General features: G+C 38.8%; 1 protein-coding gene across 1 annotated transcript in view; it reads right to left on the bottom strand.

Moving 5' to 3' along the window:
- g2e3 (G2/M-phase specific E3 ubiquitin protein ligase) overlaps positions 1–14,932 on the bottom strand; it is a 69,578-nt gene that overhangs the window by 27,390 nt on the left and 27,256 nt on the right. The window contains exons 8-9 of the mRNA XM_059956101.1: positions 11,981–12,097; positions 5,595–5,719 (exon numbers count right to left, since the gene is read on the bottom strand). Coding sequence (XP_059812084.1) covers positions 5,595–5,719; positions 11,981–12,097 — 242 coding nt within the window. The remainder of the gene's footprint in view (positions 1–5,594; positions 5,720–11,980; positions 12,098–14,932) is intronic.

The following is a 14,932-nucleotide window of genomic DNA, read 5'->3' as shown; positions in this document are numbered from 1 at the left end:
ACATTGATTTATTAACACTCAACACCATTATTCTGCCTTCTCCTCATAACCTTTGATGCACTTAGTAATCAAGAATCTATCAACCTCTGCTTTGAATCTACCCAATGACCTGGCCTCCAAAGCTATCCCTGGCAATAAATTCTGCAGATTTACCCCTCTGGCTAAAGAAATTCCTTCTCGTGTTTTAATGGGACATCCTTCCATTCTGAGACTGAGCCCTCAGGTCCTAGACTCCCCCGCTAGAGGAAACTTCTTCACATCCACTCTTTTGTGACCTTTCAATAGGTTTCAATGAGATCCCCCATCATTCTTTTAAGCTCCAGCGAGTATAGGCCCAGAGCCAAACATTTCTCGTTAACCCCTTCATTCCTGGAATCATTCTCATGAACTTGCTCTGGACCCTCTACAATTTCATCACATTTTTATCTTAGATACGGGGCCCAAGTCTGTTCACAATACTTCAAGTATGATTTAGCCAATGCTTTATAAATACTCAGCATTACGTCTTTGATTTTATATTCTAGTCCTCTCAAAACGAATGCTAACATTGTATTTGCCTTCCTTACCATCGACTCAACCTGGAAGTTAACCTTTAGGGATCCTGCAGGAGAATTCCCATTGCATCTTTTTTCTCCCCATTTAGAGAATAAGTCTACCTTTATTCCCTCTACTAATGTGCTTGAGCATACACTCCCCTACACTATATTCCATCCACCTCTTCCTTGCCCATTCTCATAATCTGTCCTTCTGCAGACTCCTGCTTCTTCAACTGCCCCTCCACCTATCTTCGTAAGGCAATTTGGTCTTCAAACGGCCACAAAGCCATCAATTCTGTATTTCAAATCATTGAAATATGTTGTTTAAGTGATCTCAACTCCAACCCTTACAGAACACCATGGCAACATCAAGAGTCCCCCTTTATTCCCACTCTTTCTTTCCTGCCAGTCAGCCAATCTTCTATGTATGTTGGTATCTTTCCTATAGTACCATGGGCTGCCTCATGTGCGGCACCTTGTCAAATGCCTTCTGAAAATCCACATAAACACCATCCACTGGCTCTCTTTCGTCTATTCTGCCTGTAATTTTCCTCAAAGAATTCCAACAGATTTGTCAGTCAATATTTCCTGTTAAGAAAACTAAGCTGATTTTGCCCTATTTATCACGTGCCTCTAAGTACCCTAAAACATCATCCTTAATAATGGATTCCCAACATCTTCCCAACCACTGAAATAAGGCTAAATGGCCTGTAATTTAACTTTCTCTGCCTCCCTCACTTCTTAAAGGATGGAGTGACATTTGCAATTTTCCAGACTTCCAGAATCATTCCAGATTCTAGTGATTCTTGAAAGATCAATACATTTTTACCTCCACAATCTCTTCAGCTATCTCTTTCAGAATCCTGGGGTGTAGTCCATCTAGGTTAGGTTAATTATCTATATTCAGACCTTTCAACTTCCCAAACACCTTCTTCTTAGTAATAGCAACTACACACACTTGTGCCCTGACACTCTTTTACTTCAGATATACTGCTGGTGACTTCCATAGTGAAGACTATGGAAAATACTTATTTGATTCATCTGCCATTTCTTTGTCCCCAATTACTACCCTTCCAGCATCATTTTCAAACAGTCTGCCATCTACTCTTGCTTCTGTTTTACTCTTCATATATCTGGAAAAAGAAACTTCTGCATCCTCTTATATTATTGGCTAGCTGATCTTCATATTTCATCTTTTCTCTCTATTGCTTTTTAGTTGCCTTCTGATGATTTCCCAATCCTTTAACATCCCACTCAGTTTTGCTATATTAAAGCCCTCTCTTTTGTTTTTATGCTGATATGACTTCCATAGTCAACCACCCTTTATTTCATCCATCCTTTGAAATACTTCTTTAGAACGTATCCATCCTGTGCTTTCCAAATTGCTCCCAGAAACTCCAGCCATTGCTGTTCCGCTGGCATCTATGCTCATATCATCTTCCAATGTACTTTGGCCAGTTCCTCTCTCATGCCTCTGTAATTCCCTTTACTCCACAGTAATACTAATTTAACTTTAGCTTCTCCCTCTCAAACTGCAGGGTGTATTTTATCATATTAGGATCACTTCCTCCAAAGGGTTCCTTTACCTTACACTTGCTCAACAAATCCAGTTCATAAAACACCCAATCCAGAATTGCCTTTTTCCTAGTGGGTTCAACCACAAGCACCTCCACAAAGCCATCTCACAGGCATTTGACAAATTTCCTCTCTTAGGTCCAGCACCAACCTTATTTTCCTCAATATACCTGATTAATTAAATCCTCCATGACTATTATTGCCCTTTTTACATGCTTTTTCTCCCATTGTAATTTGTGGCCCACATCCGAGCTACTGTTCAGAGGCCTGTGTATAGCACCCATCAGGGTCTTTTTACACTTGCGTTTTCCTAACTTTACCCACCAGGATTATATGTCTTCCGATTCTATGTCAGCTCTTTTAAGGATCTGATTACATTTTTTGCCAACAGAGCCAATCCAACCCCCTCTGCCTACCTGCGTGCCCTTTTGATACAATATGTATCCTTGGATGTTAAGCTCCTGACTACGATCTTCTTAGAACCCCGACTTAGGGATGCCCTCAACATCATACATGCCAATCTCTAACTGCGCTACAAGATCACCTTCTTTATTCTGTATACTGCAAGCATTCAAATGTAACTCCTTCAATCCTGTCTTCATCACCCTTTTCAATCTTGCCCTCCTGTAACAATTTAACTCATGCACTGACTGCAATTTTGTCCTATCATTGTATGTCCTTCCTCAGTCTAACAATACATTGCATCTTACTTATATATCAACTACCCCATCCTCAGCCGTATCACTCCGGTTCTCATCCCCCTACCAAATTAGTTCAAACACTCCCCAACAGCTCTCACAATGATATTACCCTCCCTTGAGTTCTGATGTAATCTATCCCTTTTGTACAGGTCATATCTGCCCCTGAAGACATTCCAATGGTTTAGAAATCTGCAATCCTGCCCACCACATCAATTCTTAAGCCTTGCATTTATCTGCCAAATCATCCTGTTCTTACTCTCACTGCCACGTGGCACAGGCAGCAATCCAGAGATTACTACCCTGGAGACTATGCTTTTCAGCTTTCTACCCCCCCCCCCCCCCCCATATTCTCCTTCAGGACCTCATCCCTTTTTCTACCCATGTCATTGGTACCAACATGTACTACAACTTCAGGCTGTTAACCCTCACCAATTAGAATGCTGTGGACCTGATCTGAGACATATCTGACCCTGGGACCTGGAAGGCAACATATACCTGAGTGTCTTTTTCACATCCACAGGATCTCCTGTACTCTCCTTTAACTACTGAATACCCTATTACTGCTGCACTCTCTTCGTCTCACCAACAGAGCCAGACTCAGTGCCACTGACAAGGTTGCTGCGGCTTTCCCAGTGGGTAACACCCACACTCAACACCATCCAAAGCACTATACTTATTATTGAGGGAATGACCACAGGGTACTTTGCACTGGCTGCTTATTCCCTTTCCTTCTCCTGACACAGTCACCTAAATACCTGTCTCCTGCTACTTAAGGGTGAGTACCTCCCTGCAGCTCCTATCTGTCACTCCCATATGATCAAATGTCATCCAACTGCAGGTCCAGTTTCTTAACGTAGTCTCTAAGGAGTTGCAGTTCAATAGACTTTGTGCAGATGTAATTATCAGGGAGATGGGGGTCTTCCAGAGTTCCCATATCTTACATGAGAAATATACCACTAAACCTGGACCCATTCTCCCTGCACTAGATACATACTAATAGAAAAAATTCTTACTAGAAACTCACTTCAAGCCTTCACCCCTTCTTGTGTACCCTCTTTAACCAAAGCCTGATCACTCACACAATGGCTGTGCCCACAATGGTCACTTCACAGCTTTTTAATTGGCCTTTGCCAGATGCCTAATAGACCATGATTGAAGGTCACCCTATAAAACTTAAGAACTTTATGCTTCATTGAAATTAATTAATTCTTCTTGCACCAAATCGGCTCACTCTCTCCTTAAAGGTATCAATTTGGTGGCCTACATTGAGTCTCCTGTAACAGAAACATAGCTTTCTTTAGATCAGGAGACAAGATATTTAGCAAATATTTTAGGTGGTGGCTCACAAGGGCTCCATATAATTGCAGCAAAATGTGTTTACTCTTATACTGAAATTGTTTACAATATAAGTGAACATCTTGTTCACCTTCCTAATTGCTTACTATACCAACACATAAACTTGAATTGAGTTGTGTACAAGTATCTTTCTGTCCCTGTATACATACATCCTTGTTTTAATCATATGTTATGAAGCTATTTTTGAAGCAAGTGAAGATGGATGGACCTAGGACACTGCCCTTAGGAATTCCTGCTGTGAAATTCCTGAAATTGGAATGATTGACCTTTAACAACCACAATTCTTTGAGGTCTATTCCAATCACTCAAGTGTTTACCATCCACCATGTTCATCAAGGAACTCTGGTGTCCATCTCTGCTGATGACTGATGAGTATTTAGCCACATTAAATATAAATCACAGTTTTTTTAATATTTAAATATTCAGCCATTAGTCTGTCATCCTGCAGTCATGGCTCTGTAATGGTCATCAGATCATACTTCTATTTGCACTTTGTTCTTTTGTTTTGAATTTTGATCCACATATAGTTTTGCAACCTCTAGCTTTACCCACTGATTTATTCTTATAGTTATATTCTCTATTCCCTCGCTCCTACTATTTAGTTTAAAATCCTCCCCACCTCTCTTGCTGTAACACTGGTTCCAACATGGCTCAAGTACAGACTGTTGTAATGTGCCATTCCCACTGTCCTGACTACGGGGGCCAGTACTGATGAACAGGAATTCACTTCCATCAGCACTTGAGGCCTGCATTCATTTCACCAATCTTATTTGCCCTTTGTGTCAACATACATGTGGCTTAGAAAATTATCCAAAAGTGTTTTCAATTTTCTTTTTTAATTTGATACCTAGTTCTTCATACTGTTTAGAGCCCCTCTATTTGTGGTAATCCTCGGAAGCTTGGATCCACATGGTGCATTTGCTTAAAACAGCACAGGTGAGAAGTGATTGACAATGAGGTAATATTTGTCATTTAATCCAAAATGGGATCCCAAAGATGGACACTAATGAATCTAGATGCTGTCTGAAATGCTGAGTTCTTCCAGTATTACTCAATACTTTAACATGGTAGCTATAATGAACTCACAATGATCCAATGTATTTTATGATTAATAAAGCACTTCTAGAGTCTAATTAGGATGAGACGGAGTATGGCGAGAGGTAGCTTATGGAGAAGTGACAAGAATTTACTGAGTCACATGGCCAGACACAGCTTGCCAATTCTACACATGATAGTGGAGGATAAAAACTATTGTGCACAGATATCTGACTGAATTTTAAAAAGCTCTTTGAATGGAGTTCCATACAAGTTTCAAGACTATTTATTTAGTAATGTGAAAGATCAAAACAAGTTATGAGCTAGAATTAACAAAAGCAACTTCTTAGCCATTTTCATGCTTTAAATAGAAATGTTATTTGTAAATTACCTGACTTGTACACAATCTCTCTGCACTCGGGACACTCCCAACTTTCCAAACAGCTTGCCAACAATGAACAGGCCTGATGAGTTCCACTGGAGCCACAGTACTTACAAAGTACAATGTCCCATTTACTGAAAAAAGTACTGTTATTAATTTCTTTCAAAAATATTTTTCATTACATTAATTGTGTGACAAATCAATGCCAATTAAGTTATTATTTTCTAACATGCAAGTCAGTGACTAGGGTTTACTTGCAAGTGGTACAATTATGCAAGTTAAACTAAACAAAAAAATGTTAACTATAGATTAATACCATCTACAATACATTGCACAGATCAACATTTCCTAATTTGGACTTAACAGTGTTGGCATTTTATAATAAAGACAATCATTGGGATGACTCCAATTATTTTTTTTCAGTCTTTAATTTAGGAGTCAGAACATTCATTTGACAAACTAATGATCTATATCAATATAAGAATATTAAAATGTATTTCTGCCAAAATGATGCATCTCCTCAAAAATAGAAGTGACAAAGCAATTTGGAAACTGCTTTATTGCAATGCACACTACATTGCAGCAGACAGGAGGACGCATCAACAGGTAGTTAAAACCGCCCAACTCATCACTGGCATGAGCTTAACCACCATTAAAGACACATATACTGAAAGGCACTGGAAAAATGCCAACTATATCATAAGGGATCCCACCCACTCAGCATATGGACTGTTTGTCCCACTTCCATTAGGGAGGAGACTATGTAGCATCCATGCTAGGGCCACCACACTCAAAAACAGTAACTTCCCCTAAGCCATATGTGTCAAACTCAAGGCTCGCGGGCCGGAGGATCATTTTAGATAGATCTATTATTTTAATTATTAATGGCCCGGCGATATGAAGCCTATGATTGTAAGTTAATACCAATCATAAAAATAATGCTTGCTCAGCAGTCTTCTTCATAAGAAACGGAATTTGTGAAGTGAAACACTTTGTAGTTATAGCAGAGACTGAGACACATGAGAACAAGCTGAAAAAACTGAGGCAATGAAAGCTGCGTTCGCATGCGCCCAACTTATCCGGCCCGCATGAAACTGCATTCTGCCCAATCCAGCCCGTGACCTAAAATGAGTTTGACACCCCTGCCCTAAGCCATCAATCTGAGCAATACCTCCATCCATTAACCCCACCACCTCTACATACACATTACCTAGTGTTATTAGGTGACAGGGACATAAAATCAGTTCACGTACACAAGTTATTTGTGCAATGTGTTTTGTAGGATTGCTTTCCTATTTATATTTGCACTTTTTTATTATGCTCTTTATGCTTATTGTAAATTTTAATGCTGTATTAGATACAGAGTAACAATCATTTCATTTTTCATTACATGTAAGTGCTGAAGAATGACAGTAAACACATTTGAATCTTGATATACACAGCAAGGCAGCTATACACAGATAATAATACAGGCCGCTCCTCCAGGAAGGACATGGCAATACATAATGTGATCATTATCTATTGGAATTGAGTAGAAGTGAGCAGGATTATATGCAAAACCAGAAGTGAGTATTAGTAGTTTCCATAATTGAAACTGAGTTTAGGTGTTTTATATCCTCCAAAACTTTCAAGACAAAATCTAATAATATCAACATGTGTACAAGAGACAGCACTGAAGTACTGTACTTTATAGCATTACTTTTATTATTTTTACATTTTCCCAGAAAAAAAAAGGTTTGAAATCAGTCAAACTTGAAAACATTGAACTGAAACTAGTCCTCTATTTAAATTGCAATAAAGCGACATTGTCCCTTTCTCCAGTGGATTTCCAAAAGCTTTGAGCAACTCCAGTCTGAAACAGAATGGATTTTTTTTAGTACAACTAGCAGGCACATTTGTAATTTCTGCACAAATATGCATGCCCCTAAGGTATTGTCAAGACATATTTTTGTTGTTCTTCCACCCCCCCCCCCCAATTTTGCTTAAGTAGGGCTCAAGGACTTCGCAGAGGGCACATGAAATTGAGGAGGTCCCCCAACTACTTACATTACTTAACTTGAGCAAGCTGTGAAAGATTAGATCCAATAATGATATTGATTCTAAATAGAATATAAAACTGCATTTATTCCTTAAGTGATTGGCATGGCTGCAACTATTAATATATATGGTAGTATTATGGTTTTTTAATAGATTTTATGACTCCAATATTTAAAGAACATGTTTCTTTTATTTTAAAAATGCCAATTAACCTCTACCCCTTCCAAAATTTAAAACTTCAAGATTTTAGTAGTTTGAGAACTATTCACTATTTGATGTCACAAATAGTTGGATAAGCTGGATTCTGTACTTTAGCTGTCTGTTTTATAGATCAGCCTCACTCCAGAAGCTGTAGAATGCCCAATCTCTACTTCTGCTGCAGCAAGGTTCTTTTGGCAAATTTCTGCAGGGAAAACACTTCATGGATGGGCAACAAATGTGGCAACTTATTCCTAACTGCAAATTCTGGCCTATACATTTTACAACCATGTGGTAAAACTAATGAGATCATCCATCCACATTACTTGCATTGCTAAACTCTATTAGTACATTTCTGATTGTTGAGGGATAACATACTTCAGTAAATATAGTGTGCTTACATTAGCTGATAAAAACATTTCTGTTTGGTACCAAAATGATTTATTTGAAAAACAACACACAGGAAAGAAGTTTCTGGTGATTAAGATGCCCTTATTGGTGTGAAAGAACCTCAAAGTCTGAGGTAACAGGGTCTGAAGGAATCAGAGATGCAGTGGATTTTGGTTAATTGAGACAATCAGGAACAATACATTTTGGCCCAATTGAGTGACTGCCCCAAATAGCCAAAGTTTCATGGAAGTTAAAAGGTACAAAAAAAAAGACAACTAATTTGTGGAACACAGCAGGCCAGGCATCATCTATAAGGAGAAGCACTGTCGACATTTTGGGCCGAAACCTTTTGTCAGGACGAAGGGTCTCGGCCCCAAACGTCAACAATGCTTCTCCTTATAGATGCTGCCTGGCCTGCTGTGTTTCACCAGTATTTTGTATGTGTTGTTTGAACTTCCAGCATCTGCAGATTTCCTTGTGACAACTAATTTGTTCTGTATTTCAGTTAAATACATAATTTATTACTCAGTTTAACTGAGAAACAAAGTTCCAGGTTCAAAATTTTCAAAGCTCAAAGTAAAATTTATCATCAGAGTATTATCATGTTACCACATACAACCGAGATTCTTTTTCTGCAGGGATACTTTGCAAATCTATAGAACAGTAAATGTAGATAAGATCAAACTGTGCGAATGCAAATATAAAAACGTATACATGTACCTGAACATATCACTTGCACATGATAGGCATATTAAGAAAAGGATTTTTTGTGCTATACTAATCATGAAGAGCCAGCAAGAACAAAATCAAAGATGTTTTATTCAATCTGTGCAAAAAACATGAAATTAATTTCCGGACTGAATACAAAGGTCTTTAAAGTGGGCATGAAAGATAATAGAAATGTTCAAGGCATGATGCATCGTACCTCTAAGATTAGAGAAGAAACAAGGCTGACGAATGAGCAAAAATGACGTACAATATCATGACTGATCGGTTTACAAAGGGCAGACTGAGGCAAACTGTTCTCATTGATGAGGGGACAAAGAATAAAAACTTTGGCAAAAGATTAAAAGGGTGACCATAAGTTATAAGAGCAGAATTAGGTCATTTGGCCCATTGAGTCTGCTCCATCATGGCTGATCCAGTTTTCTTCTCAGCCCCAATCTCCTGCCTTCACCCAATATCCCTTCATGACCAATCAAGAATTTATCAACCTCTGCCTTAAATATACATAAAGATTTGTCCTCCACAGCTGCCTGTGGCAAAGAATTCAACAGATTCACCACCCTCTTGCTAAAATAATTCCTCATCTCCATTTTAAAAGGATGTCCCTCTATTCTGAGACTGTCCTCTGGTCTTAGACCCTCCCACCATAGGAAATATCCTCCCACATCCACTCTATCAAAGCCTTTCACTATTCAATAAGTTTCAATGAGGTCTCACCTTATTCTTCTGAATTCCAGTGAATACAAGCCCAGAGCCATCAAACGCTCTTCATATGAACAAACATTCAATCCTGGAGTCATTTTCATGAACCTCCTTTGAACCCTCTCTAGTTTCAGTACAACCTTTCTAAGATAAGGGGCCCAAAACTGTTCACAATACTCCAAATTAGGCCTCACCAGTGCTTTATAAAGTTTCAACATTGCATCCTTGCTTTTATCTTCTAGTCCTCTTAAAAGGACTACTAACATTGCATTTGCTTTCCTCACCAGAGACTCAACCTGCAAACTAACCTTTAGGAAAACTTGCACAAGGATTCTCAAATCCCTTTGCACCTTAGTTTTTTTTTCTGTACTCTCTCTCCAGTTAGAAAATACTCAACCCTTTTATTTCTTGAACAAAAGTACATGACCATACAATTTCCAACTCTGTATTCCATCTGCCATTTCTTTGCCCATTCTTCTAATCTTTCTAAGTCCTTCTGCAGCCTCTCTACTTTCTCAAAACTACATTTCTCTCCACCTATTTTCATATCGTTTGCAAACTTTGCAACAAAGCTATCAATTCTATCATCCAAATCATTGACATATAACTTACAGGGTCGGTCCCAACACATACCCCTTTGGAACACCAGTAGTCACTGGTAGCCATCCAGAAAAGGCTCCCTTCATTCCCACTCTTTGTCTCCTGCCAATCAGCCACTGCTTTATACATGTTTGAATCTTCCCTGTAATACCATGGGCTCATAGCTTGTTAAGCAGACTCATGTATGGCATCTTATCAAAAGGCTTTCTGAACATCCAAGTACACAACATCAATTTATTCCCGTTTGTCTCTCCTGCTTGTTATTCCTTCAAAGAATTCCAACAGATTTGTCAGGAAAAATTTTCCCTTGAGGAAACCATGCTGATCAAGGCCTATTTTACCATGTGCCTCCAAGTGCCCCAAAACCACATCGTTAGCAGTAGACTCCAGCATCTTCTTAACCAATGAGATCAGACTCACTGGCTTATAGTTCCTTTTCTTCTGCCTCTCTCTCTCTTCTTGAAGAGTGGAGTGACATTTGCAATTTTCCAGACTTCCGGAACCATTCCAGAATCTAGTGATTATTGAAAGATCATTACTAATACCTTCACAATCTCTTCAGTCACCACTTTCACTCCCTACTTGTACAATTTTTTCCTTTTGTTTGTTTTTTCTTTCTTTTAAGTGTATACCTCAAATAAGTATTTTGTGGAGATTTTTGATATATATGATATATATGTACAATGTCTGAAATATATCTTATAGAAATGTTTGTTTGATGATGAACTTCAATAAAAAATAAATTACAAAAAAAAAGTCCATTTGTCACTGGAAAATTTCATGCCAAAGTAAATTGCCACTCAATGGATATAGATCAAGTTTAACTGGCTATGTCACTTTATTACTGTAAGATTTGAACAAATCAATAGATATGAACTCTCATGTATGAGAGCATTCTCAAAAGCATTCATTTCTCAAATGATAACCTTGAGAGTAAATGCCTGATATTTTACTGACCACAAGTTGAATATCCATTCAGTTGTCTATCCTCAAAGCAAGCCCCACCCTATTACTTTCCAATCCTGGTTCATCCTGCTGCCAGGCTGACCTGTTGTTAAATCTGCCAAGTTGAATAAATATTTATGCCTCTAATATTCATTTATATTTAGAAATATATTTTTTAAAAATTAAATAACAATGACATTAAAAATAATTAAATATAAGCAAATTAAGTACATGATATAAAAGATCTTGTAACTGGTTTTCTTTCCATATGTTTCCTTCCATTAAGATGAACAAGGCACACCTTGTGCAACATTAGCAGGCAGGTTTTCCAGTCTAAGTGCTATGGAATCTATGGATATTATCACCATCCGCTAATGGACTCCAGAAGTCCAATGTTGGAATGCAAATGCCCAAGGATTGTGATCAATTATGTGGATATTCAAGACACTAATCTTCCACTAGGCAGCAGTTACCTGGGTAAAAGTCTGCAGCTCAGAGTGGAATTCCTGGATTTCTGATAGACATTCTAAGTAAATATTTCATAATCCAGAGGCATTAACCATTTGAGAAGGAACAGTTAGGCACCGATTAAAAAAACCCAGATCTCTTCAACTTCATACTTACAGCAAGCTTCCATGTGTTGTGTGTATACACTGATTTAATTAGAGACCTCATCAGAAAATAACAATTTTACTCAAAACCCTATTTTATTTTGTTTTAAGGAATTCAGTGTTGTGATTTTTTAAAATTAGTTTCATCTATTTAACATTTTTAATGCAAGATAAACAGAATATTACCCTTCAGGTTCTGTATATTCTCGTCCATCTTTACAGAGGCACCTTCTTGCGTCACACCGGTGGTAACGGTGCAACAATTCCTCAAATGCATTTTCTTCTAGTTCCCAGGATGCATCCCTGCATAGAATGAAATGAAACAGTTGGTAACAAAGGAACAAGTATTGCTGCATAAAGAGTGGGAATGAGGACAGGCTTCCTGCAATGAGCAATCCAAGTTCATAAAATATCTAAAAACACTTCCTGAATTCAAAACTGCAATACTGTTTTCATGTCCATACATTCAAATTGGAAAATCAAAAAAAAAGCCTAAATTCCCCCAGTGGAATAAAGGACTGAGTCAATTGTTATTGTAAGGTGAGGGAAATGATGCAACATAACTAAAATAATGGGAACTGAAAGAGGAAGGGTCACTATAAATTAAACTTAAGTCAATGCTGTGCAATAACGCCTTTTCATTCGTCTTAAATTTTCTTGTGTTGTATTTATTTATTTCTTTCATCCAAGGGAGTAAAAATCTTTATGTTGCATCTCCGTCGCAATGTAAATTGGGGAAATGTGGGAGGATATTGCCCAAACATTAAGATTGTATACATAATTGTTTTGTATACGTATGTACAGTCATACAAATACAGGTGGCCCCCGTTTTTCGAATGTTCGCTTTATGACACCTTGTGGTTTCGAAAGACCTACATTAGTTACCTGTTTTCACTAACAGAAGGTGCTTTCACTGTTATGTGAAAAGGCAGCGTGTGCCCTGAGCAGCCAAGCTCCTCCCCCGGAACTGCATTCTAGCCGCCATTGCTTAAACACTTGCCTGTGAGCATCTGTGCTTTACAATTTATTTTGTGCATCCGTTAGTAAGATGAGTTCTAAGATATCGGAAAAGCCTAAAAGAGCTCGTAAGGGTGTTACATTTAGTGTAAAACTAGACATAATTAAGCATTTTGATCGCGGTGAACGAAGTAAGGACATTGTGCACGCGTTGACCAGTTTGCACTATTTATACACAGAGAGAAAGAATCTTGAAATCTGCCGAGGTTACTGTAGGTTCTGTTTATAGCAAAGCGATCTCTCTTAGTCGGCATCCAATAATGGATAAAATGGAAAGTCTATTGCTTGAGTGGATTGATGGGTGTACAAAGTGTGGTGTTCCGTTAAGTTATCTTATACTTAAGGAGAAATCAGTCAGTCTTTTTAATAAGTTGAAACAGAAAGCACTGGACGATGGTGATGAAAGTGTTGCGAAACTGGAATTTAAAGGTAGTCATGGGTGGTTTGATCGGTTTGTGAGGCGAGGGCAGCTTTGTAGCTTAAAGTTTACTGGAGAGAGTGCTTTGGCTGATACTGAAGCTGCCATAAAGTTCTCAGCAGAACTGAAGAAAATAATTACAGAAGGTGGTTATTCGTATAAGTGCTTTAACTGTAACGAAACTGTAATTTATTGGAAAAAATTGCCGAGCACCCCTACCTCCAACGACTCAGCCTAACACACCATCATCAGTGTGCTCACTGTCTTCCCAATTCCGCTAAGTGAAACTACACTGTACATACATTATTTCTGCTTTATATAGGCTGTGTATTTTTATGTGTTATTTGGTATGATTTGGCAGCTGCATAGCTTAAAGGTTACTGGAGAGACTGCTACGTAGTTAAGATTTTTGCTACGCTAGACAGTGTTGCAATGATTGCAGAAAAGTATTTTTACTTTATATAAGTTGTGTATTTATCATATAATTCCTGCTTTTAATATATGCTACTGTTATTTTAGGTTTTATGTGTTACTTGGCATGACCTTGTAGGTTATTTTTTGGGTCTGGGAACGCTCACAAATTTTTCCCATATAAATAAATGGTAACTGCTTCTTCACTTTACGACATTCCAGCTTACGAACAGTTTCATGGGAATGCTCTACCTTCAGATAGCGGGGAATACCTGTATGCAATCAGATGAATGTGTATTGATCTATCTGATGGCCTGGTGAAAGAAGCTGTCCCAGAGCCTGGTGATCCAGGCCTTAATGCTGCAGTACTGTTAGACAGACAGTAGCAGCTGAACAGTTTGTGGTTGAGGTGGCTGGAGTCCCCGATGATTCTCCGGGCCCTTTTTATGCACCTGCTTCTGTAAATGTCCTGAACAGAGGAAAGTTCACAGCCACAGATGCACTGGGCTGTCCGCATCACTCCCTGTAGAGCCCAGTGATTGAGGGTAGTACAGTTCCGGTACCAGCCAGTCGGTATGCTCTCAATGGTGCCTCTATAGAAAGTCCTGAGGATATGGGTATTCGTGTCGAACTTCATCAGCTGTCTGAGGTAAAAGAGGTGCTGTTGTGCTTATTTTACCACACAGCCGGTATGTACAGTCCAGGTGAGATCCTTGGTGATCTGTATACTGAGGAACCTGAAACTACTTATCCCCTCAATTACAGTCCCACTGTTGTGATTTGGAGCTAGTCTGTCTCTGTTCCTCCTGTATTCCACGATCAACTCCTTTGTTTTTCAACATTGAGGGAGAGATTGTTTTCTTGGCACCACTGTCCAGTTGACTTCTTCTCTGTAGGCTGTGTCATCATTGTTGGAAATAAGGCCTATCAATGTCATGTCATCTGCAAAGTTGATCAGCAGATTGGAGCTGTGTTTGGCAACACAGTCATGGATGTATAGGGAGTAGAGGAAGGGGCTCAGGAAATAACCCTGGGGGCTCCTGTGTTGAGGGTCAGAGGGGTAGAGGTGAGGGTGCCCATCCTTACCACCCACTGGCAATCCAACAGGGAGTCCAGGATACAGCTGCACAAGGTGGAGTGCAGGCCAAGGTCTCTGAGCTTCTTGTCGAGCCTAGGGGGAAATTATGATGTTGAATGCTGAACAGTAGTCCAAGAACAGCATTCTAACATAAGCATCAATTATCATTGATAAAGAATTATCCCTAATAATTAATAAGCACAACAAAAACTTT

This window comes from Hypanus sabinus, chromosome 2 (assembly GCF_030144855.1).
Source record: "Hypanus sabinus isolate sHypSab1 chromosome 2, sHypSab1.hap1, whole genome shotgun sequence".
Taxonomy (NCBI): domain Eukaryota; kingdom Metazoa; phylum Chordata; class Chondrichthyes; order Myliobatiformes; family Dasyatidae; genus Hypanus; species Hypanus sabinus.
Note: the sequence above shows the minus strand (reverse complement) of the source record. Positions and strands in the feature narration are given on the sequence as shown.